Source organism: Euprymna scolopes, chromosome 30, assembly GCF_053919585.1.
Source record: "Euprymna scolopes isolate OS-2025 chromosome 30, ASM5391958v1, whole genome shotgun sequence".
NCBI classification, from domain to species: domain Eukaryota; kingdom Metazoa; phylum Mollusca; class Cephalopoda; order Sepiida; family Sepiolidae; genus Euprymna; species Euprymna scolopes.
The window spans coordinates 43,571,842-43,599,340 of record NC_136511.1 but is presented as its reverse complement, the minus strand read 5'-3'; the positions used below and the strand labels follow the sequence as shown (position 1 = coordinate 43,599,340).

The 27,499-nt window shown below is 35.2% G+C and overlaps 1 protein-coding gene and 1 pseudogene across 1 annotated transcript in view; both read right to left on the bottom strand.

Annotated features, from left to right (window-relative positions):
• The window catches only part of LOC145254777 (DNA ligase 1-like), a 288,066-nt gene extending 261,490 nt beyond the window's left edge, over positions 1 to 26,576 (bottom strand). Inside the window, exons 1-6 of the mRNA XM_080113551.1 lie at positions 26,018 to 26,576; positions 14,415 to 14,621; positions 10,256 to 10,496; positions 5,330 to 5,543; positions 4,121 to 4,329; positions 442 to 487 (exon numbers count right to left, since the gene is read on the bottom strand). Of these exons, the coding sequence (XP_079969677.1) occupies positions 442 to 487; positions 4,121 to 4,329; positions 5,330 to 5,543; positions 10,256 to 10,496; positions 14,415 to 14,621; positions 26,018 to 26,034 (934 nt within the window). The 5' untranslated portion in view covers positions 26,035 to 26,576. The remainder of the gene's footprint in view (positions 1 to 441; positions 488 to 4,120; positions 4,330 to 5,329; positions 5,544 to 10,255; positions 10,497 to 14,414; positions 14,622 to 26,017) is intronic.
• LOC145255044 (U2 spliceosomal RNA) lies at positions 25,255 to 25,428 on the bottom strand (annotated as a pseudogene).
• Positions 26,577 to 27,499: the final 923 nt, after the last annotated feature.

The window sequence follows — 27,499 nt, the reverse complement described above, 5'->3', positions numbered from 1 at the left end:
TCTTTTTAACATGGGCTGTTTAAAAAAAAACATCTGAAGAAATTTGGATGTTTATACCTTCAAGTCTCAACATAAATTTTGGTGCTTATTTAAAAAACAAATACCAACAAAATCTTCATGATCAACATACTTGCTACAAAACGAAAGTATCATATGCCAAAAATCATGTGGATTTCGCAAGTACCTTTTCTAATTGGCTAATAACCAAAAATATTTAGTTGCCAAAGGCCAACTAAAGATAAATTTGTCCTTAGAACCCTGGTGAAGATGGAACGAAGCGACAATGTAGAGAATAAAAAAGAGCATGTATAAACACCTAACGCACATATGTACAAAAAAACTTATAAGGTTCATTGATCGCTTATTGATGAAAACATTACACTATTTTGTGCCCTTAAAGAATAAAAGAAACATTAGAAATTACCAATGTTTAATAGTTACCTTTTTTAGGCGAGATCTTCTTTACATCTTTTTTAGAATCTTTTTCCTGTTAAAAATAAAATAAAAATAAATAATGAATACGAATTAAACAGATTTGTTTGTATTACTTGTTTTGATTGGACTTTTGCTCTCATCATCTTGAGTGTTATTTGTGAAACGCTTCAGCCGGTTTGACTGTCTTCAGGCATGTTGGCTGTTTTCTTCTAAGACAACAACCAACACGCCTGAAGACGGTCGAAGGACAATCCGACCGAAACATTGTACAAATAGCACTCATACTTACAAAACTGTTTAAGTGTTGCCTTAAGGAGAAGTGCTTTCCAACACCCTGGAAAACCTCATCAGTATGCCCTGTATTTAAGAATTCAGGTGAAAAGTCATCTCCCTCTCAGTACAGACCAATAAGTCTCCTGTGCGTCATTAGTAAGTTGTTGGAATCCATATTAAATAAAGAAGTAGTCAACCACCTCAACAGAAACAACCTTCTTAGTGACATGCAATATGGTTTCCGCTCTGCAAGATCTACAGCAGATGTGCTAACAGTTATATCACATAGGATTAGTGAATCTCTTGACAAAGGTTTCCTTTCTAGGGCAATTGCTCTTGACATATCGAAGGCATTCGATAAGGTATGGCATAAGGGCCTACTTCACAAGATTTCCAGCTACGGTATTACTGGAAATGTTTTCTCAATCATTAAATCATTTTTCTTCGATATGTCCATAAGAGTAGTGGTTGATGGGCAGAAATCAGAGGCCCACAGTATTAATGCTGGAGTCCCTCAGGGGTCAATCCTGGGCCCAACTCTCTTCCTGATCTACATCAATGATCTCCCAAAACACATACTTAAATCATTTGTTGACATCTATGCTTATGACATGACCATCTATGGCAACACATCTAAGGCCGTAAATGATGATGTTCTCTCTGATTCTCTCTCCTCTGATCTTGAGCACGTGGTACAATGGGGGAAGAGGTGGCTGGTCACTTTTAATGCATCCAAAACCAAGCTTCTATCTTTACATCATCAACGCTCTGATCCCCATCTGGCATCAATTGAAATGGATGGCTCTAGTTTTGGGGAGGCTCCACGTTTTGACAAGCTACTGGGATTGACCTTTACTCCTGATCTGAAATGGACCACATACATCAAATCTGTTGCCAGGGACGCTGGGAAAATGGTGGGATCCTTCTACCGCTCCAGAAGATATCTCACTACTGATGCAATTCTCTATCTGTATAAAAACCAAGTACATCCAAGGATGGAGTACTGCTGCCACATCTGGACAGGAGCTGCTAAAAACAGCCTATCCTGCCTTGACAGAGTACAAAATAGACTTTGTGGTTTAGTGGGGGATGCCCTTTTCTCTTCCCTGCAACCTTTCTCCCACAGTAGAGACGTTGTGAGCCTATCTTTGTTTTATCATTATTTCCATGGCAGGTGCTTGTCTAAGCTCCAATCCCTCATCCCCCCTCGCCAATCTGTCACGAGAAACACCCGTTTTGCTGAAACTACTGTCAAAAATTGTCCCCACTCTTTATCTGTGCCTAAATCCAAACATAGATTCCATGAGCAAAGCTTCTTTCTTAGAATTGCACGCTAGTGGAACTCTCTGCCGCTTGCCTGTTTCCCACCTGACTACAACTTGGACGTCTCCAAGTCCAACATAAACAAACTCCTGACAAACCGCCCCCTTAAGACACTATCAAAACCCCCAATACTAATGATTACTACAATACTATCTCATTGATTACTGTACACGCAATAACCCTTACCCTGAGTGGCCTTCGGGCCTTGATAAATGGTGACCCCCATGTAAAAAAAAAAATAAATAAATGACGAAAACAATAGTCTGATCGAAAACAAAACAATCATCAAAAAAATTCAGAACTGTAAACAGATTTGGTTTTTTTTATTGCATGATCAGCAATTTTCAGGTTATTTAATGCCAAATACAGTAATTTTTTAACAAAAAGATTTTATGCTTCAATTTCTTTATATATTCAAATATTTCTTCATCGCTTTTGTGTTGGGTCGTTTTTGTTTTATGGCATATCAATCCTTTCCGGATTATTTAATGCCGAATCCAATAATTTTGGTAATAGATTTTATGTCTCCAGATTTTTATATCTTCAAATTTTTAATCACGAGGTTCGGTTGTTTTGTTTTATGGCATATTCACCCTTTCGGTTAATTTAATGCTGAATCTGGTCAGTTTGGAAAGAGACTTTAACCTTCAAGTTCTTTCTATCTTTAGATATTTATTCATGGTGTTTGGTTTTTGACTTTGCGGAACATGATTGAGTTTTACAAGGGTAAGGGAATTAATGCTTGGTGCATTTTAGATCAGAAAGTCAGTACAATATTTGAACACCACAATCAATATTACCAGAGCTGGCCTCTATTTATACAGCTTTTCAATCAGTATTTCTTCATTATTACAGCGAAATTCAAAATCAAATTCGAAACCAACGGTATTTGCTACTGTCATGCCGTAATATGAACATATTAAAAAATTTTGAAAAATGATAAGGTAAAAAATTAATTCTTAGTGAAAATAGTTTTTGAAGAAAATTAGCAAAAATCAAGTTTTACTAAAAAAGAAAGGTAAATTTAGATACTTTAAAAAGGCTGATTGGCAATCTACCAGAGACCACATTAGAGAAAACCCATTGTCTGAGCTCCAATCTATGGTTCCTCCTTGCCTGACTTTCACAAAAAATACTCGCTTAGCCAAAACCACTATCAATAATATCCCCCACTCTTTATCTGTACCTAAACCTAGATTCTATGAACAACGATTCTTTCTTAGTACTGCATGCTTGTGGAACTCTGCTCCGTTTTCCAACTGACTACAATGCCTTTGGGACAAGATCAAAGTGTAGTATCTGTTCTTCAGATGCTGCACTTCTTTTTCTTGTTCTCTTTCGGTGGAGGAGAAATCCTTCACGACCGAGACAATTTTTATTTTTGTACCTTTTCTCCACGTTAAAAAACGACCCTGGTGTCTAACTCTGTCCCGTGGGGAGGCATTGTAAATAGGTACAATATGGTTGTCTTCAAGTCCAATGTGAACAAGTTCTTGATGAGCCGTCTCTTTAATTACTAAATTTCCATTACTATGATATTGTTCCATTGACTACCATACACTCATCAACCCTTACCCTTCAGTGGCCTTTGGGCCATGATAAATGGTGACTCCTTCGTTTAAAAAAACAAAGAAAATTTTGAAAATTTTAGGTTTTCTGAGAACTTTGAAAAATTTTAGGTCAATTTAGCAAAACTCAATTTTTGAGCTACAAAAAAATAAAAAATAAAAAAAGAATAAGAGGTTTTACTTTTGGAATGACCTTCGTATGACAAAGTACACTCCAGACGCCCATGCACAGTCATCGTGCTGGCAAACGTGTATTAAGAATGGTGGTATCTATGTAAGAAAATACATTCTGGAGCACAAACAAAACGTTCGTTTTAATGGTACGACTGCCGTCTTCGTAGGGAAGATATGATAAGGATGGATTTGAGAGAAAGAGAAATAAATAAAGACCTAAATAGAGACGAGTTAGTTTGACAATTTTCTAAAAGCCGTCTAACAGATGCCACCATGTAAAATGGGCGTTAAATGAACGAAGCGACGATAGCAGAGAAAAGGTTTTATTCATCAGCATCATTACTTACTTTGTTGTCAGAATCTTCTGACTCCTCATCTTCATCTTTCTCTTTTTTCACGACAATGTCATCGTCCACTTCCATCTGCTCACTCTTGTCATCTTCCGATTGCTCAGAACATTTCGTTTTTTTGCTCTCTTTCTGATTTAACTCATCCTCCTCGTCACTGGCCTTCCTTTTCTTGCTGAAGTTTCCAGTGCCGCCAACAGATTTCCGGGCTAATAAGAAAGGGAAAAACAAAATTAAAATTAATAACTAGCTTGACTTAAAATGCACAATACGTAACACGTCAACAACATTACTGTATATATGCAAAAGTTCAATAAATGACTTTTAAATAGAAATAAACAATTACCAAAAATTTACTTTTTTTATATAGAAATAAAAAGGTAAATTAATATCTTAAATAAGAATAAAAAGGACGATAAGTAAATAATTATATAATAAAAATAAATGTAGAAATAAACCAATTTATTTAGATTTAAAAAAGAACGTTATTATTGTTAAAAATATTTTTAAAGCCAAATAAATAAATAGGAATAATTTGAGACAATTGAATATAAAAGACTAAAAATTAAATCAAAGATTTAGTTATTTTTAAATTTCATTTAGAAATAAGAAAATTCAAGGACTATTCAAGTCTGTACGAACCCTGGAGTTTTACGACAGTGAAGAGTTTGCGACAGTTACAGTTTGACACAGTCAAAGGCAGATTGTAGCTCAATGGAGAGAGGGAAAATGAATTGATCAACTGACCAAACAACACAACCGCAGCAGAGGATGTGGATGTGGACAATAGCGTTCAAAGGGTCGATGATGTCACACTCACACAGATTGCAACTAATATTTACAGAAAGTGTCGGAGTTTGTGTTTTCCTTGTTTGATTTTATTTTTATACCTGTGACACCAATGCACACTCTCTGACAGACACCAATGCAACAGATGATGATAACACGGACAGAAGGGAATACAGTAGGGCAGAAGACTATAGAAACAGCGTTGGAGGTCAGTGATGTCGTCCAGCAGGGGACCATGTCGTTTTGTCACAAATGCATATAAAGTGCATGTTCACATTTAGGGAGTGCACATGGTGCAGCAGGTGAGCACATATGCATTTTCACAATAGTTTCGATCCTGAGCAACGAAAAAGAGAAGATTCAGACACCCCAATTCCCATTAGAAAAAAAAAACAAAAAAAAAAAACGCTGGCTATTTACCTGTTTTTCGTTTTGGGATACCAAACGGTGACTTCTCAGGTGTGCAAGAAATGTCCGTTTTACTATTGCTGGGAGTACTTGGCGTGCTTGGTGGATCTGCTTTGATCCTATTTGACGGGGGAGGGGATTTGTCTTTGGAGGACTCAGAACCTTTCGTCGTCGGCTTTTCTTCTTCTTCTTCATCTACGACAGATTTCTTTTCTTCTTTTACATTCTGAACCAAGAAAAAAGAAAATTAATCAATTGTTTAATTTATTGCTTTTACATATTTTTTTTTTATTGCATTTTTACCCCAAACAAGGTACAGTACCACTTTGATGTAAGGAGCTACTATCGGGGACATAATTTGCAGGGGTACTATGTAGGGAGTTGAGCAGTAAAATGTCCGTTTACATTACACGTTAACTTCTGCATGTCAGTACAGTCAGGGAACCAAGAACCCAGAAGAGAATTCCAAAGTCTATCAGTGCTAGGGAAGAAATTATTAGAGTAGAACACTTTCTTATATCTGGGGATCTTTACTATTTGGGTGCAAGAGCTTGTAGCTGTTATATCAATAAAAAAACGTTTATAAGTAGTTAATAATTTTTATTTCTTAATAACTAAAAGTTAAAGATAGTTAATATACAGCACAATCACGTTGGCACACCAGTTCTCACCAGATCACCAAAGTTAACCAACGTTGAGCCTGGCCAGTACCAGATGGGTGACCATTTGGGAAGGCTAGGCGCTGTATGTACCTTCTGGGAAGGTTGGGCGTCGGGCCAGAACCCTCACCCTGTAAAAAGAACTCCTCGCTACAAAAGCATCTACAAAAAGTTGTAGATGGCCTATGCCCCACCAGGGGCTCAAGGGCTATGGAAGATAGTTAATAAAGGAGGTGCTTGTTCATTATAATTACGAGATTAGAAAATGCAGTTTAAGTAAAAGACACTATTACGTCACTGTCATGTCAAAATTAGCAAAAAAAATAGCCAAAAGAATTATGAAAAATGATCAAATAAAAAATAATTACAAGAAAAAATAAAATGTATCGAATAATGCAGTTTTAACCATTTAGCCAATTGCGGCCAATTTCGCATGAGAAACTGACTTATCTCCCTTGTTTTCAGTTACCTTTCATTATTTCTAATTAGAAAATGATAGATTGAAGTTTGTTAGTTTTTTTTGAGTAAAAAAATAGTTCTAGCCTATCTTCTACTTGATAATGTTTTGTAATTTTTATTTCTTTTGACATAACACATAATTATGCGTGACATGGAAGCATGATTGAGCTATAATGCCGGATACGCAGACGATACCTTGCTTTTATAATTGCTTCAGGCAGACAGCCTCCACCCTTTCCTCCAAACACCAATATTCAGCGGAGGTGATTCAGAAAGATAATCCTAACCATTCCCTCTCCGGGTACCATCCCTTTTCCCAAAAGTGAAAAGAGAAGGAAATAATTCAAGGAAACTATTTTGGCGGGAATCAAAGCTATGTGGGCTAAAAACCGTTCTGATTCTGACCAGCATTTGAGATGAACATGAAAGGTTATGTATCTTGTTAATCAGCCCAGGACTGAATCCACAGTGGATCAAATACAAAACCGCTGTGTGCCCGAATCAACTAAACGGAGATGACTGCTTTGGAAAAGGGCAAAGCAGCCTACAGATTTTTCTATTTAGCAGAAAAGGGTAGATCTCTGAAAACTATTATTGATTACAAGCTGAGATACGTATGAATGTATTTGTATAGATGAGATGATTACAACGGAAAAGGGCAAAGACACCTATAGACTTTTCTATGTAGCAACAATGTACAACCACATAGCCTTAAGCACTTGGTGGGGCATAGGCCATTCACAACTTTGTAGATGCTTTTGTAGCGAGGAGTTTTTGTTTATCGGGGTGAGGGTGCTGGCCCCACGCTTAACCTTTCCAGAAGGTACATACAGCACCTAGCCTTCCCAAATGGTCACCAATCTGGTACTGGCCAGGTTCAACATTGCTTAATTTCAGTGATCTAGCCAGAACCAGTGTGTCAACATGATTGTGCCATATTTTCCTATGTAGCAGAAAAGGGCAAATCTCTGAAACCTATGCTCGGTTTTGAACGGAGAAACGTATAAATGTATACATATATGAACAATAATGGATTACGAAGTCGCCAGGACAAAATGGGATGAATTTGCTGACGTCATAAAGAATTGATCTTCCGCTATCCACATTTCACAGAGATGCAAAAGAATATTATTATGACGGAAATATTTGCCAAAGGAAGCTGACAGAAATATTTCTCAGAGAGAGGTAATGCGAATCCCATTGAAAGGGATGGGACATAAAAGATTTGATTATACCTGGACAGTTTTGCTTTGCACCTAAATTCTTGGAGAACTTCAGAATTGAAAATGTTACCTCTTTTGGCGATTTTCTTTTATCTGGATATCGTAGGTATCAACCAGCTAAGTACTTTGTCTTTTTCTATCGACCCACCCCATTACTCAATCCCACTCCATTCTTGGTGGACAGTCAACCCAAGTTTATATGACAGCAATGTTCATTGTTCTTATTTTTGGATTCAAGAAATCCTTTCTCAAATTAGTAATGAAAAAAAAAAAACAAAGGTTTTCTTTTCTTATGCTCACCCCCTCTTGGCTAATTGAGTATTGTATTAAAACTTGTTTCAGGGAGATTGGACCTTATATATATATATATAATTCTCACGTATAAACCCTTGATTGTTACGTGTCATTTTTGCCGTCCATATGCTTCACTCGATTATTTTGTGAGAACGACTGGTCAGAAGCACAGACAATGTCTCACTCACTCTTAAGGCCAACACATAACTTATTTTCCCTTTTTTATTAATGTGTTACGAGCAATGTACCGAGAAACTAACTTTTTTTTTTTTTTTTTTACACAGTGATCACCACTTATCAAGGCCCGGAAGTCACTCAGGGATAAGGGTTATTGCAAGTACATTACGCTAGTGTGGAGATTTGATGAAGTGTTTAATTAAGGGGGCGGTTCATTAGGAATTTGTTAACATTGGACTTGAAGACATCCAAGTTGTAGTCCGGAGGGAAGCAGGCAGACGGAACAGAGTTCCACAGGCGTGCAGTTCTAAGAAAGAAGCTTTGTTCATGGAATCCGCGTTTTGATTTAGGCATAGATATAGAGTGGGGGAAATTTTTCACAGTGGATTCAGCTAGACGGGTGTTTTTCGTGAAAGACTGGCGAGGGGGGACCAGAGATTGGAGTTCAGACGAGCACCTGCCATGGAAATAACGATAAAACAAGGATAGGCTCACAACGTCTTTTCTGCGGGAGAGAGGTTGCAGGGTAGAGAAAAGGGCATCCCCCACTAAACCACGAAGTCTATTTTGTACTCTGTCAAGGCAGAATAGGCTGTTTTTAGCAGCTCCTGCCCAGATATGGCAACAGTATTCCATCCTTGGACGTACTTGGCTTTTATATAGATAGAGAATTGCATCAGTAGTGAGATATCTTCTGGAGCGGTAGAAGGATCCCACCATCTTTCCAGCGATCTTGGCAACAGACTTGATGTACGTGTTCCATTTCAGATCAGGAGTAAAGGTCAAACCCAGAAGCTTGTCAAAACACAGGGCCTCACCCAGACGAGAGCCATCCATCACAATTGATGCCAGCTGGGGATCAGAGCGTTGATAATGTAAGGATAGGAGTTTGGTTTTGGATGCATTAAAGGTAACCAGCCACATCTTCCCCCACTGAACCACGTGCTCGAGATCAGAGGAGAGAGAATCAGAGAGAACGTTGTCATTTACAGCCTCTGGTGTGTTGCCGTAGATGGTCGTGTCATCAGCATAGATGTCAATGAATGATTTAAGTATGTGTTTAGGGAGGTCATTGATGTAAATCAGGAAGAGAGTTGGGCCCAGGATTGACCCCTGAGGGACTCCAGCATTTATATTGCAGGCCTCCGATTTTTGTCCATCTACCACTACTCTTATGAGCCTATCGGAGAGAAATGATTTAATGATTGAGAAAACATTTCCAGTTATACCGTAGCTGGAAATCTTGTGAAGTAGACCCTTATGCCATACCTTGTCGAAGGCCTTTGATATGCCAAGAGCAATTGCCCTAGAAAGGAAGCCTTGTCAAACTGGACAGTTACTCTCAGTTCATAGCAACCGTAATAGTATTTTTACTTAAACTGCAATCATTTTTATTTTTTAGATATCCAATTATAATGCACAAACACCAAAAAGAGATATAATCTCTCTTGCATTGAGTATATAAACAATCTCTCATTCAGTGGGTGTATTTGTCAAGTACTTTTTTTTAAAGTTCTTTTTTAGGACTCCAAAAAATCTGAAATCTGGCTCCTAAGATTTTTTAATGGTAGGATGACTTGTTATTTATTCTACCTGAAAAACTGATTATATTTTAGCCGTGTACAAGATTGGATTAAGACAAGCTTTGGGTGGATAAGTCCCTTAACACTTACTGTTCCCAAATTTGAAAAAAGTGCTAACGATTACAGGTCTTGTTGACAGCAACACGGCCAAGAAGTGGGTGTTCATTTTACATTAACTTTATATAGGAAAGTTATACTCATCACGCTAAAATGTTTAATTTTTATTATTTTTTTTATTTTAAATTCTTTCGTTCAAATTGTCTTTAAAATTAGAAAATTGGATTAAGACAAGCTTCGGATGGATAAAAATTTTTTTTAACCCTCCAGTGCATTATTTCATGCAGCGTGTCTTCGGCAAGAATGGCCTGGTGGCGCACATCTTACTCCAGGCTTGAAGAGCAAAGACAGTACCTGCTATTCCCAAACAGTTACCCATCTGGTACTGGCCAGGCTCATTATTGCTTAACTTTGGTGATGAGAACCAGTATGTTAACACGATTATGACTCATAGTTTTACAATAAAAAAACAAAAACAATTCTTACTGTTCCATTCACCATTTTCTTCTCTGCCTCCTCATCTTCTTCCTTCTCATTCTCTTCCTTCTTATCTTCCATTTCCTCATCCTTTACATTATTGTCATTTTCATCAACATCTTTGTCATCTTCATCATCCTCTTCATCACTTTCAATAATGCATTTCGCTCGTTTCTTAGACTTTTTCACAGGACTGTCCATTTCTTTAATGGAAGCCTGTATCGTCTTCTTTGTCTTCACTTCAGTTTTTCTGATGAAAAACGAAATAAACAAACAAATAATTTAGTCTTTATTGCAATAGGAAAAAAATTGGGGCAAATTTAAAATTACACTTATTAAAATAAAAAATGATTTAGTCCGTAAAGCCTTACGAAAAAAAATTGGGGCATATTTAAAATTAGACTTATTTAAAAAAAAAACAAATGATTTAGTTTGGAAAGCATTAGAAAAAAATTTGAAGCTTATTTAAAATTACACTTATTCAAAAAAACAAAAAAAAAAAAAAAAAATGATTTACTCTGCATAGCATTAGGAAAAAAGCAATGTGGCTGTTTTAAAATTACATTTATTTCTAAAAAAAAACAAAAATAGAAGAAAAATCTTTATGGTGTACATACTTGTCACAGAACAAAGATGTCATATTCCAAAAATCATGTAAATAGATCAAATATTTTTTATTTATTTAAGAAAATCAAATTTTACAATTTTTAGCAATTAAATATTTTTGGCAGCTATTGATAATCTCTTATGGAGAATGAGTTGTTAGCGTTTGTGAGTTGTTCGCTCTTGAATTTTAATGCATATTAAGACGATATCGCTTCTATCATTTATCACATATGTTTTGTCATAAAATTTGGTTTTCTTTAATAAAAAAATCTACTTAATCCATTTATTTTTGCAATATGACATTATCGTTCTATAATGGGTATGAACATTGTAAACATTTTTTTAAAAATAAGTGAAATTCTAAATAAGAACCGAAAATTTTTTATATGTATTTAAACAAACATTAAAAATAACGAAGACAACATTGATTCTTTCTAATGGCTTTAGGGTTTTTTTACTATTAGAGTGTCCCAAAAGTTTGTAAACACTTTCAAACAATTTAAATTTTACTTGTCAAGTAATAACGCAAAAAAAATAAAATAAAATAAAAATAATCCTGAAAATAAAAACTATCATTTTCCAAGATTTTCTGCCATGAATCTGCAGGCTTTCAGATCTGGTCAAAGACTTCTTGGAAACATTTCCTCAACTTCATCGAATGAGTTGAATCAGCAGCCCTTCAGAAAGAGTTACAGCAAGCAGAAAAGGCCATACTGAACGAGGTTTATTTTCAAGACTTCTGGGCCAAAAGCAGACAAGATAGCAAATTTTCTAATTTCCAACAAACTTCCAATGAAGTAACTAATTATGTTAACAAAATAAATTTGATATTGCTGATGTTTTGCAAACATCTATTTGCCCACATTGAATGTTTTTTTAAATATAATGAAAATAAAGTTTTGGTTGTCGTAATAGCTGTTGGAATTTTTTGGACTCATAATTCATGACATTTATCTGCTGTCCACCACAGCAAAATGTTGTACAAGGATGGAAAGTGGAGAGTAGGCAAGCTCCCTTGAAAGAGAGGCACTCTTGCCTCAGCAAAAATTGCCTGGGCACCCCTGTCGACATTCCCCAGTAGGGGCGCCTCAGGCGACAAACAATAACCTTGCCTCACCCAAAAGCCGGGTGACAAGGCCTGAGAGGGTGGACTTCCTAGGTGATACCCAAGCCGTATACCTCAGTTCGATATGTGCTGGGCCAGTTCCCCGCCCCTCACCTGTCAGGCTGAGTGTCATGAACGGATCCTTGACGAGTACTTCCTGCAGCCAAAGCCATTAGGAGACACATCCCCATCACGAGTAATGAGGGGCATGGTCCCTCAGAGTTTGGAGATTTTATTTATAAACGCTGCTGCTAGGAACTGATGAATCAAATTAATTCACGTTCTGCTATCAACCAATCAGAAACCAGAATTGCTCCATAAAAATTAAACCTTTTTTTAGCATCCTTGCGTATGTTTTTTTCGGGTCAACACGAGAAGGATCTTTTGCTCTTTGGCTGCAAAATTATAAAGTCCAGAACCTGTACAAATTATAAAGTCCAGAACCTGTACAAATTATAAAGTCCAGAACCTGTACAAATTATAAAGTCCAGAACCTGTACAAATTATAAAGTCCAGAACCTGTACAAATTATAAAGTCCAGAACCTGTACAAATTATAAAGTCCAGAACCTGTACAAATTATAAAGTCCAGAACCTGTACAAATTATAAAGTCCAGAACCTGTACAAATTATAAAGTCCAGAACCTGTACAAATTATAAAGTCTAGAACCTGTACAAATTATAAAGTTCAGAACCTGTACAAATTATAAAGTCCAGAACCTGTACAAATTATAAAGTCCAGAACTTATACAAAACAGCTGTTCACTGAGAATCGTCATCTCCAGGACTTTTATAGCATAACTATGCAGCGGGAACTCTTCTGAAACTAAACATGGCTTACAACTCAAGAATAATATTTAAAGAAAAGATCAAGACTAGCAACATCACGTCTGTGAGAAATTGCAAAGAAGAAGAGTTGGCTCAATTAAATTACAGATACGTTTCTACACCTTACTGAGAATCCTCAATTGCGCAGTCAAAACTTGCATTTTCAGTTGTACACTGTCAAATTTACCTGCTCGACCAATAGCATGCAATTTTCTAATTTCCAACAAACTAAAACAGCGTCAAACATTTACATGAGAGCAAGAATAATCAGGAATTATTGAATTTTTTTTTATTTATTTTTTTTTTATTATTGAATTATTGAATTATTATGGAATTATTGAATTTTTTTATTTTTTTTTTTTAAACAATTATTGAAATTAATTTTTTTTTTTAAAGAATTATTGAAAACACTTTTTGGGCTTTTTTTTCTCCAAAAATTATTGAAAATACTTGAATTTTTCTTTATAATTATTTTGGGAATATTATCTATTGAATGCAGTTTTTTTTTTAAGATGTTTGAAATTTTGTTAATTTTGATTTTAATAATTTTATTTTTATACTTTCATAAACATGTAATTATTATATAAATTCAAATAAAAAACTTTTTTAAAATTCAAAATAGAAACTTATTCTTATAATTTCATAAACGTTTCTTATAAAATTTCAAACAAAAACTTATTTTTTAATTTTGTTATTAAAAGTGCAAATAAAAACTAATTGTGCTAATTTTATCTGGATAATTGTGTAATTTTTTTATATTTTTCAATAGTGTCCTTTTCTAATATTTTCTCGATAAATTGCTTCACAATAGAAATACTGAAGAACAATAAAAGTGAAGGAACTGATTTGCCTTGTCACCACTTCCGGCAGTGCTACACTGGAAGTTAGCAAGTATGTTTACAGGTTTCTTCAGTCTTTAACAGACTATGAATACCCACGTAGAGGTGCCTGCGTGTGAAATTTTTGTGGCAGGAAGTACGCAATATCCAACCACCCCTCTCCTGAGTCGACGTTGTTGAATACCAGTGGCAAATGAAGTGTATGTACAGGACAACTGGAAACAAATGCCGAGATAAGCGGAGAGCACATACAGCACCTAGAATTCCCAAATCGTCAACCATCTGATACTAACCAGGCTTAATGTTGCTTAACTTCAGTGATCTGACGAGAACCAGTATGTCAACGCGATTATGCCGTATATATGTATGTTTATGTCATGATTATAACCCAGAAACATTTTAGAAAAATATTTAGAAACTTTGGAGAAATTTTTTTCATGAACCAATGTCCAATATTTTTTTTTCAGTGTATACTAATGTATCACCATGTAGCAAGACTAAAACCCACTCAAGGACAAGGGTTAAAGAGATTGTCAGTTGCATACTAAACTATGGGAATAAAAAATGATGGACACAAAGGACAAAATTTGATTACTTAAGAGTTAGAAATGTATTTGTTAAGCATTGAACTTGAAGATTACTATGTTTTAGTCTGCAGAGAAGTAGTCCCATGGCAATATGTTCCATAGATGTGAAGTTCTGGGAAATAAACTACAGGAGAAATATATATTAAAATAAAAACAGAGAAGAGAACAAAAAACATGTAAGGGATGTAACGGACAAACACTTACTTTTTAGGTTCAGCTTTTTTAGGGGTTGGTTTCTCAACCTTTTTAGGGGTTTGTTTCTCAACCTTTTTAGGGGTTGGTTTCTCAACCTTTTTTGGAGTCGGCTTTTCTGTCTTTTTAGGTTCGGCTTTTTTAGGAATTGGTTCTTCGGCCTTTCCATTTTCCTTTGGTTCATCGGACTTGTTTTTCGGAGATGTTAGAAAAAACGACCTACAAAAAAAAAGAGAAAATGGTAACAAGTCTATCATCAAATCATCAGGTTTCACTAATTTACTTGAAAAGATTTAATCTAGATAAATAAATGAGACTCACAGCCCAACATTTTTAATCTTACAAAGTTTATATTGGCATATTCCCAACAGAGTTATCTTTAAAAAAATTTTTTTTTAAATACCCAAAAATATTATATTTATCCATCTACTATTTTATAAAAGGAACTTTGTGTGTCTGTATGTGTCTGTGAGTTCGTTCTCTATGGACTCAAAAACGGCTGGGTGGATTTTTATGAAATTTCGCATAAAGGTACTTTATGTGTCTGGTAATGTTCTTAGATAGAGTTTGTTTCGGAATATCTTCGATAAGTATCAATAATCGACAATCGTAATAATCCGATGAAAGAAAGAACAGGCGATTTTGACCAAAATTAACATCTTACAGGTGAATTTGAGAAGTTTTATTACTACACAAGCCGAAAGGCCCAACATATAAAATCAACAGTAGGTTCTTTGATATGACAAGGGTGCATTCAAAATCAATGTTTCTGCTTACAGCACAATTGAAGCATGATACTTGGCGTTTGCATTTTAAACGTTAATGCAACCCATTATATATAAAAATAATTTTACAAAAATCAACAGTAGGTTCTCTACAGTGCAATGTAGACTACGATATATTGTGAACTTAATCACTGCGAGAGATATGTGAAGATTCCTGCATGTGCACCACTATGGGTCCCAAATTAGAGCACGGAATCAATCACTTTGATTGAAAAATAAAGTTATTTCATCGATTTCGATGACAATAAAAATATGGAAGTGTGAAACATTCGTTGATCATCATTCAATCCCAGGCAACGTCGGGTCGCCCTGCTGGTAATCTATTAGTATTTAAGGTGATAAGTTGTTTTGAACGTCGGGTCATCCAACTAGTTTCATTGTTTCAGATTAAATCAAACCATGAACGTAACGAGTTAAAAAGGAGAAAATTTGTACGTCGTTCTATTCTAATTGTATAATACACGTTTACAGACAGGCCCCACACATTGTATGCAGTCTACATCGCAAAGGAGACTAAGACAAAGAATAACGGAAACTCACTTTTTTTGTGTAACAACGACATTCATTTTCAGGTACTTCCCCAAATAAACCGTAATCATGCTCCGTCTCTTTGACTCCTGTCCTCTTGAACGTTTTTTTCAAACTTTCGAACATGCTAAACGTCATCGTAAGTCTGTGCACACACTCGTTTTATAATCTTTTTATTCATACATAATTCAACATTTACATGCACACGTCCACACTCTGTTACAATAGTTGTTTTTCTTACTCACTGTTTCCCTGACTATACTCGCATGCAGAAAATTTAAATGTAATGTGAAGAAACATCTGGCTGCAAACTTCTCCACACAAAATTCTCCAAATAAATCTCACTGGCAATATCTTTTGTTTAGGTTGAATAAAGAGTAATTTCTATGTGAAATCATCCAAGAAATTCAGGATTCTGAAACGCGGATCTCCAGATTTTATTGTAACTTTTCTCACAGATGAACGTCATAAAAACTAAGAAATCCTCAAAATTTGAGCATGTCACGTTAAGTGGTTTCCGATTTAGAGTAAATTGTCGCCCTAAAGGAAACAACACTATAACTTTATTCTAAAACTTTTATTGAAAAAAATCAATTCAGGTAACTTTATTATGTAGTAGAGCTGACATCTATTCAATGTAGCCGCCTTCAGCCTCAATCACTGCTTCGATAGGAGTCTGGAACTGGAAGTTTTCCACAAGTATCGTGTTTTCGATTAAACAAAGTAGTCCAGCTGGTTCAGGTCGAGGGATGAGGGAGGGGGGGGGCAATGAAAACAGGGTACAAAGTCATAGCAATCCTTCTGAAGTCAAGCCGGAGTCTCTTCAGACTTATGCGCCCGCGCCGAGTCCTGCTGCCACACCCAGGGTCTGCCAGCGGCCACCTGATTGCGCCAGGGGATCACCACACTCAGATACACTTTGGTGTTGATTTTCAAGCCAACTTCGAAGGTGTGAGGTGGCATGATGTGGCCCTCACTTAAAACCATACCAAAGACGACAACCGTAACCGTGGTCAGAAACTTTGTTTTCATCACCTGGGGCACGCCCTCAAGCGTTTAACAACCCGGATTTGCATTTTGAGAGTGTTGACAATGGTTCTGATGTCATAACTTGGATTGGTAGAGAGCATGAGTTGTACAGTGGCGCATCTCCGATCTCGCTCATTGAACATTGTGTCACTATTAGACATGATAGAAAGGTCCTATCACTCTTCAGATTTGTACACAACTGGTCAACTAGTAGATGGTCTGCAACAAAAAAAAAATCATCAAATAGAAATGGAATCATGTCATCTTTTCTAGAGCGATAATTTTATCAGTCCACTCTGTATTTCTGTTTTGTGCAAATTGCGTGAGATATCGCTTGGGCGACATTTTATTAATTACATTTTCTTGAATATATATTTTTTTTTTTTTATCATTTCGTTCTAGCTGGGAATGGGGCATCCAACTGGATGCCAGATATTCACCTGCTATCTAATACATTCCAACTGGGAGTTTGTTTTTTAAAGATTCTAATCATCCCTTTGAGTGCAATTGTTGTATCTCTCTTGCACTTGGTTCACCAGGTATATTTGCAGTTTTTGAAATTCTTTTTCAGGAGTTCAGTTTCTTCTAGAATTACTGAGATTCTAGGTTTTTTTTGTTTTTTTTTTTATTCTACATACGACATTGGTATTTCATTATCTTTTCCCTCTCAGCTCTGCATCATTGGAGACACTAACTTCTACTAAGGTTGCTTCTTTTCCCTTCTTGTCTAATATGGCTGTCAGGTTTAATAGCTCCATTTTTTAAGGACATAGCTGTAGGAATTTCATAGTCATAGTTGATGGTGTATGACTTATTTTCCAACTGATCTTTTCAGTCTATGTTCGCAGGACTTACTGTTACATTCGATATTAAATTTTTTACAGATTATCCAGAGGAGATATTTACACACTCTACTGGGTCGCTTCACATAGCAGCCTTCCCCCACCCCCACCCACCAGCAGAAGCTTACAGTCAGATGTCAGATGGCTCACACTCTCAACTTCTGTGTCGCAGAACCTACATCTCTCATCGCTGAGATCATCCATATTTCTTTTGTGTCAATTTACTTCAGTTGAGGTTCTCAGAAAGCAAATGGACCCATCTTTGAGCTCTCTATAACATACATGGATATTTGAATGTTCAATGTCAGTTCTGCTATTATTAAAAGCAACATCACTTGGAGAAGGTGCATCATTCCTAGTAAAAACCAGTGTGGGTTAGCCATACTGAAAAGATCATATTTGGGTCACGAATGCTATGTGATTTTGAATATTTAGTCAGGGTTTACATGTAGAGAAAAGTGTCCTCATGCCAGGTTGTTCTGGTTGGTTGTTTTTGTTTTACGGCATATCAACCCTTTTCAGATTATTTAATGTAATAGCAATTAAATAATAGCAATTAAGTAATTAATAGTAATTAAATAATATAAATCAAATTATAAATAGCAATTAAGAAATTAATAGTAATTAAATTATAGAAATTAAGTAATTAATAGCAATTAAATAATCAATAGCAATTAAATTAATAGCAATTAAATTATAGCAATTAAGTAATTAATAGCAATTAAGTAATTAATAGCAATTAAATAATTAATAGCAATTAAGTAATTAATAGCAATTAATATCAATTAAATAATTAATAGCAATTAAATAATTAATAGCAATTAAGTAATTAATAGCAATTAAGTAATTAATAGCAATTAAGTAATTAATAGCAATTAAATAATTAATAGCAATTAAGTAATTAATAGCAATTAAATAATTAATAGCAATTAAGTAATTAATAGCAATTAAGTAATTAATAGCAATTACATAATAGCAATTAAATAATTAATAGCAATTAAATAATTAATAGCAATTAAGTAATTAATAGCAATTAAATAATTAATAGCAATTAAATAATTAATAGCAATTAAGTAATAGCAATTAAGTAATTAATAGCAATTAAATAATAGCAATTAAGTAATTAATAGCAATTAAGTAATTAATAGCAATTAAATAATAGCAATTAAGTGGAATTTGACAAGTGTCACACAAGGTGCATGTCATAATAACCCAAATCTGCAGAACAAAATCATTGAAGCTTGTTCAGAATACTGTAGACAATTGTCATGATTTCGTCTGAACGACCGAAAAGCGAATAATATTTCATTTTATCTGCTGTTAGTTACCCATGTTGGCATTTAATCAATAATTGGCTACTTTCAGTACCTGTCGACGGTAAGTAGGAATTGCTGTCCTTCAATTCAAAGAGGTTTGATGCAATGAACTTCCAAGGCTGAAATGGTATGTCATGTCGGTGCAGTGGTTCCTGCTGTTTTATTTTCCTTCAAAGTTCTCAGAAATCAAGGGCTCCTTTGAACTCTATATGCGATACATAGATATTCGAATGTTCCATTAAAGTTCTTTATTTCTCAAACAATGAACTAGTAAAGAAATTAAGAACATAATTTTCCTCTCCCCAATTAATCATTTTCATATGTTGTAGTATATCTTTCGTTTTGGTTTCTTAGTCTTGCTAGATTCCAGAACAAGAATTCATCAAGTCTTGTTGAGTATTCAGCTTTGTGCTATTATTTGAGGAAACATCACTTTGAGAAGATGTACCATTCCTTGTAAAAGCTAATGTGAGTTTGCCATGTGCATCTTAGTGCTCATGGCTAAGATGTGCACGACTTGCACATTCTTTCAATATCTTTGTTCATATTTACCCAGTACAAGCTTTCTCTTGCAAGTTGGCATATTTTCTCTATACCTTGATGGGCTTGATAGAGCTAGTATTCGATGTCTTCCCTTGAACAGGATACCAGTTCATTGCAGAAGAATCAATATGATCGGATCTCAGCAGGTAATTCACAGATATTATCTAGTCATCCTGGTATATGATTTTAACAAGAATCAGAGTTGAGTTCTTCTGTTTTGCTTCAGAGCATTTTTTGCTTTCCAAATGAGAAGTTGATGGTTGAGATGGTTTGATCCTCATAGTCTTCAATGTTTATGCTATCCACCCTCTTATCTAGCTGGATTGATTCACTGTTTTCGAGGTTATGCAATCAACTTAGATAATATCAGCAAAGATCATTTCGCTATCTGGTCTGTCTATTAATCAGTATAAGTAGCCAATAGCATTTGTTGCTTATGGTTTGCGATGATTGTAAAAGCTTTTCCATAGAGGTAGGTGTGATATTGCCAACATCTCTCGTTCAATGTTGCTGTATCTGGTTTGTGTATCAGTTAATGTTTTGAATCTAAATGCAACTGGTTTGCCATCTTGGATAAGAACCATTCCCAGGCCCTTCTGCGAGACACACTCCCAGTGATGTGTGTTTATTTTGATCGTAGTATGAAAGGCACGTCATCTGTAATTATTTCCATGAACTGGTTGTAGTACTTTTGATGATCAGCGTCTCAAATCCATGTTGATTGGGATTTAAGAAGATGGCATAATTTGTATTCCATAATGTTGTCCGTATATATTTAACACATTTCGCCTGTTTAGTTAATAAAGGTAGAAATGAAGAGAACCATCACTGCCAGTTGTTGGTATTTAGTTCAGAAATTAGAGTCAAATAATAGAGCAAACATGATAGCAACTTTATTCAGGAAAGCACGCTAAGCCAGTAAGTTTTAAATCTGGTCCCAGGCAATCAGAGGCAAATAGTATGTGTAGATCTATAACAGGAAGTAACCCACCAGTGTCCCAGCAACCACATCTCACATCCATAGAGAATAATTCAGTAAAACTTGTGGAGAATGCTCTGTTTTACAGTTGTTGTAAAAATGGAATGGAAATTTAATTTCACTCTATTTTTAATTCGGTACATTTTTACATTACATTCAACTCATCGTTCACATTTGACATGTCAACTTTTATAGGTGTTTGGGTATGCTGACAAGATTTGGGGTGTCTATTTCAAAAGCCATTCTTAACATGGGGAGGTTGGGGGTGTCTATTCCGAAAGCCGTTCTGGGCATGGGGAGGTTGGGGTGTTTATTCATTGTACGCATACCTAGAAACCTATAAAAGTCAACAATTCCAATGTGAACGGGGAGTTAAAAATATCAAAAAGGTATACCAAATTAACTTTTTTTGTTTAAAAATTAAATTATTTCGTTTTTATTAATAAAATTTTACTTTTATAAAAAAAAATTTTTGTTTTATATATATATATATAAATAAATTGTTGACTGTTAGACTTTCGATTGGAGGATCAAAATTTAAAAAACAAAAAAAATTTTAAACGGAATAAAATTTAAATTTTCCGTTCTATTTTTACAACAACCGTGAAACAGAGCATTCTCCGCAAATTTTACCAATACTTTTTTCTCTATGGATGTGAAACCTGGCCACTGTGCAGAGAGGATCTTCAACTTGAAGACTTCAATCAATACTGCCTCCGCCATATTCTGTGCATTCACCTCTCCAACCAGATCCCTAACTCAACCATACACGTTAGATGTAACATCTTTGGCCTGAAGGAAACTTTGCTGAAAAGGACACTCCGGTGGTTCTATCACATGCTGCGCCGGCCGGGAGATGAGTACAATTAGTGACGCCCACTACACCCACTGGTTGGAAGAAGCGCCAAGGCGGTCAACTTAAGATTTGGCTCATGGCAGTAAAAGCAGATATGGAGATCATTTAACATTTTTTGTTCCCGTCGCTGGAACTGTAAATGGCTGGATCATGCCGTCGACTCTGCTGCTGACAAACAGGAGTGGATGACTTTGACACGAGATGCAGTTAACATCATTGGGGCCGGTTCAACTCATCCCGGGTGAATGTCGCTATGGATACAAGTCTTAGCAACCAGTGTTCATCTTCGGTATTTTGTTACAAATGTTATGTAACCATTTTTTATTTTTAATTTAAATGTTGGAAATTAACTATGGGTGATTTTTTTGCATTGTCATCCAGACAATTGTTGTGCGTGTTTGTATCAAAAGCTTTTACGCTGTTTACATGTAATCACCTAAAAAAAGTAGAATCTCATTTTTATTGGGATATGAAATTGCATATGGCATCAGAATACAATTTCTATTACAAATTATAGTGCTCAACAAGCTTCAACCAGAACTAGCTCCCATACTTACAAAGCTGTTTAAGCATTGTCTAAAGGAAAATTGATTCCCAATATCCTGGAAAACCTCATCAGTATGTCTCGTATTTAAAAATTCAGGTGATTGGTCATCTCCCTCTCGATACAGACCAATCAGTCTCCTGTGCGTCATGAGTAAGTTGCTAGAATCTGTGTTAAATAGAGAAGTAGTCAACCACCTCAGCAAAAATAACCTCTGCAGTGACATGCATTGTAGTTTCTGTTTTGCTAGATCTACAGCAGATGTGCTAACAGTTATATCTCATAAGATTAGTGAATCTCTCGACAAAGGCTTCCTTGACATAGCAAAGGCGTTTGATAGTGTATGGCCTAAAGGTCTACTTTATAAGATCTCCAGCTACGGCATAGCTGGAAATGTCTTCTCAATTATTAAATCATTTCTCTCTGATAGGTTCATAAGAGTAGTGGTTGATGGGCAAAAATCTGAAGCTACCAGTATTGATGCTGGAGTTGCTCAGAGGTTCATCCTGGGCCGAACTCTCTTCCTGATCTACATCAATGATCTCCCAAATTACATTCACAGATCATTCTTAGACATTTATGCTGATGACACTACCATCTATGGCAACACTTCAAAGGCTGTAAATGACTAAGTTCTTTCTGATTCTCTCTCCTATGATCTTGATCACATGGTGCAATAGGGAAAGAGGTGGCTGGTTAATTTTAATGCATCTCAAATCAAGCTTCTATCTTTACATCATCAACTGAAATGAATGGCTCTCATATTGGGGAGGCGCCATGTTTTGACAAGCTTCTGGATCTAACCTTTACTCCTGAACTGAGATGGAACATGTACATCAAATCCGTTGCCAAGCCTGCTGGAAAAATGGTGGGATTGTTCTAACGCTCCAGTAGATATCTCACTGCTGATGAAATTCTCAACCTGTATAAGAGCCAAGTACGTCCGAAGACGGAGTACTGTTGCCACATCTGGGCAGTAGCTGCTAGAAGCAACTTAGCCTGCCTTGACAGAGTTCAAAAAAAGACTTTGTAGCCTAGTGGGGGTGCCCTCTTCTCTTCCTTGCAACCTCTTTCCCACAGAAGAGATGTTGTGAGCCTGTTTCTGCTTTATCGTTATTTTCATGGCAAGGGCTCGTCTGAGCTCCAATCTATGGTCCGCGCTGGTCTGACTTTTACAAAAACACTCGTCTAGCTGAAACCACTATCAAAAATTTTCCCCACTCTTTCTCTGTTCCTAAACCTAAATGTAGATTCCATGATTCTTCTTTCTTAGAACTGCACGCCTGTAGGAACTAACTATGTTCCGTTTTCCTGCTTTCCAACTGACTACAATATGGTCGTCTTCAAGTCCAACGTGAACAAGTTCTTGATGAGCTGTCCCCTTAAGTAATCCAATTTACTAAATTTTCACTACTAACGATTACTATGACATTTTCCCCATTGACTACTGTACACTCATTAACCTTTACCCTCGAGTGGCCTCTGGGCCTTGATAATAGTAACTCCTTCGTAAAAAAAAAAAATAAAAATAAATAAAAAGTGTAATTCTAAATAAGCAACAATAGATTTTTACCAGCATTTTAATTTTCTATTTTTGAGCGATTATCGAGAGTCCAAATGGCTATAACAAAATCGCATTCTTTTTTTTTTTCGTTCTAACAGACTTGACACTATTTTTGTTTCCAAGTAAATAAACGCTTTCAAGCTAGAAAATAAATGTTTTAAAACAAGTTAAATTACAAAATCAGATAGATAGAAGAAAAGTAACTTGCAATGCCTTTGGTAACATTTATTTTCATTAATTTTTTTTTTTTTTCATCGCTTTTTGATTTGTTGGTTATTGTAAAAATGCTTATAGTTTGTTTTAAACTTTAATTTTTGTTTGATAAAAACTTTAAATAGTTTGGTTTATTGGTTTTATTAAATTTGTTTAATAAAAACGTGAGGCATTTTGATCTGCGCAATCAATTTCTTTTTTGATCTTCGAAAAGCGCGGGGAATTTAAACTAAATATAAGCGCGTCTTAATCTCATAATTCAGTTTACATTTAATTAGTTTTAATAATAAATATTAAAGTGACTTTGTTCTGGGTTTAAATCCCTATTTTGGTCCTGCTGTGAAATAGGGTTTCGGCCTTATTCCTAAACATATTTTTACTGAAATCATGTTTTCGCAAGAAATAAACATCAAAAACGAAAAATGGTATTCACACTTATGTTACTGTGCTGAAATAACATTTAAAAAGCCATTCTTATCATGAGGAGGGTATTTTGTAATTATTCTGTACTTTCACCCAATAATTTTAATGGAAAAAAAAACTTGAATTTAACTTGAGAATACTATTTAAAAAAAAAAAAATAGCAGAGTAACATAGGTGCATAAGAACCAAGAAAATTATAGCTAGTTTCAAATTGCATACGTGAAAACGTTAAAATGGAAACTAGACCGAAAAATACAGTCACCATCTTTATACAGTCGAGAAATGTTAACTAAGGACGAACTCAAGTTTATAATTTTATCCTTAAAAGACACGGAATCGTTTTTGTTTTTGTTTTTTTTCGCCCGTTTTGTGCCTTTGTATTTAACTCATTAAAAGGGGGGGGGTAAATATATATATATATATATATATATATATATATATATATATATATATATATATATATATATGAATTGGAGTTTAACTCCAATTCCATATATTTCTTTCTTTTTTTTATGCTATTTTAATATTTTTTTACGACCTTAATAGTTACAAAACTCCCTCCTCATCGGGTTATTATTTCAGAACGATCCGTATTCCGCATAAGTACCTACCTTATTTTCAAATATTTCATAACTTGTGAAATGTATTTCATCCGATGGGTGATCCGTTTCACGACTAGACATAAACGAGGTGTAACATTTCGTAAAATTTTTGAACGCCTTCTATTTGTATTACTTTTTTAATTTGATAATACACATCAAAAATTTATTGAAAATATACAAATTTGTTTGGTACTTATGCAGAATACGGACCGTGCTGGAATAATAACGTTATTATACAGAAACCCATTCTTATCATTTAAAAGGAATCGCGTTTTGTAACTTTTGTACTTTCACCTAACAATTTAATACACAAAAGATATTGTAAAAATTGAAGTTAACTCGACCACATCTTTAAAAGAACAGCGTGGTTCTTATTCTACATAAGTATCCACTTTTTTTAACAATCAAATAACAATCAGTGTACCTATTTGGACACCAGGGTCGTTTTTTAACGGGGAGAAAAGGTACAAAAATAAAAAATTGTCTCAGTCGTGAAGGATTGATCTCCATCGAAAGAGAACAAGAAATGAAAGTGCAGCAATCTGAAAAGAACAGATACTACACTTTGATCTTGACCAAAATCATTGTACCTATTTACTATGCCTCCCCACGGGACAGAGTTAGACACCAGGGTCGTTTTTTAACGTGGAGAAAAGGTACAAAAATAAAAAATTGTCTCAGTCGTAAAGGATTTATCCTCCACTGAAAGAGAACAAGAAATGGAAGTGCAGCACTGCAGCAATGCAGCATCTGAAGAACAGATGCTACACTTTGATCTTGACCAAAAGGCCAAGAAAAAGGTCGTTGTAGATAGAAAAATAAATCAACTATTCATTTTCGTTTCGGAATTATTCTAGAAAATTAATAATTGGGATTGTTCATCGTTTGCGAGTTCGACAAGGTTTCCAAGTTGAAAAAAAAAAACGGTGCTAATGCAGAGAGTGATCCGCGCTATTTTTTAAATCGTATTTCCACGTTTAATTAAAGTTTTTTATTATATGTTTGTTCTTTTGTTTTTTATTCAATTGTAAGGTTAAAGTACAGAATAGGTACAAAACACCTTCTCCTTCCCATGTTAAGAATGGCTTTTTTTTAAATAATAACGTTATTATTTCAGCACGGATCACTCTCTGCATGAGTACCAAAATAAATGAATCTGAAGAACGTTACATCGGCTGAAACGTTGAAAATAATACTACAAATATAAATAATCTAAACTATTTCAAAAATATTTTAAGATACTAAATTATTACTCCCCCTCCTCAAAAAATATAAACAGTAATATTTTCTCCAACACACTTGCAAAAAAGTTGACACCGATTGTAAAACTAAGAACGTAAATAAACAAGTGAGTTTCACTTTAATAAAAATTAAAAAAAATAGCTACTTACGTAATCGCTCGTTGCATGATTGGTTATCACGAACAATGAGAAATATGTAATCAATCAATACGATAATACGATGTTTAACCGACACAAATGCCAAAACACAAATTCAGATGACGATTAAAAAAACGGGTTCGATTAGAAGAACGTGTTACACGGCACAAATTCCCGCCAATGAGTACCAATACTTTTTCTGCTTTCATTGACGTGAGAGCTCTTTTTTGAAACGGGCGATAAATCTGCAATTGAAGTTTTCGCTCATTCGCTCTCACACATAAAAACTGAATGGGATTATTACATTGACAAATTTAATTCTTATAGTGGAGTTTTTGTGTTTGATTATTCCTATTCGGTTGCCTCCCCACGAGGTAGAGTTAGATAAAAGATCGGTTTTTAATGTGTGGAAAATCCAGTTCCCCAAAAAGGAGCACTCTGGATAGGAACAATCTCAGTCACGAAGGATTTCTCCTCCACTGATAGAAAAGGTGAAGTGTAGCATTAGAAGAGATACTACACTGTGATCATGATCCGAAGGGGGTGACATCTCTCTCTCTCTCTCTCTCTCTCTCTCTCTCTCTCTCTCTCTCTCTCTCTCTCTCTCTCTGGCAATTCGGCATATTCACTGATTGCTGTAAGGGAGATAACTCTGAGAAATTTGAACTCTTAAACTTTAAATAACGTAACAATGTAAAATGCGATGATATTGTAATTTTTTAATAAACAAAACATTTTAGGAATTCTAAGAAAAAAAATATGCGACTTTCTTTTTTCAAACAAACAAAATCTTTTTAACTATTTCATTTTAAAAACAAAAAATATCAGCTTTAACATTACAAAAAAAGAACTTAATTTTTGAGGATTTTTTACGACATATCTCCTACGAAGAAATCGGTAAATATTATCTTACGCTACAACAGAACACTGACCACTCTAATTTGGTTTTCTAATTGTATTCGAGGTCGCTGACAACGGATCTGATAATCAAACCCGTCGCAAATTTACCGTATGCATGGTATGAACCCTTGGACCCTGGGACTCTTTGCGCCATTTCACCGCTTTTGTTTACACTACGTGCGATCGGTTTGTTACTGACATGTACGTTCGTGCACACGCGTAATCACTTGATGTTTCACAGGGCGCATGAATACATGGTGGACATTTTAAATGACAAGAAATATTTTTCATGGGGTAAAATAAAAAGTTTTCACTTCATTTAATAGTAATGTTGTCAGTAAGTTTTCACGAGAGGTTTACAAAAACGTATTTTATGTTTCGTTCTTTTTGGGGGGTATTTAATTATAGAACTTGCGTAGTTTAACAGTTGCTTCTGCAGTTTAATTAACCGTTTTTCTGTAAGTAACGCACTTTACAGAGTAGAATACCGTTTAACATTTTACAGAAAGTCTGTGTTTACATTGGGTGGAGGGGGCGTGAAGGAGCCGAAGCAGATGTGTTGTGGCGATGTTGTCTAACTCTCCATCAATAGAA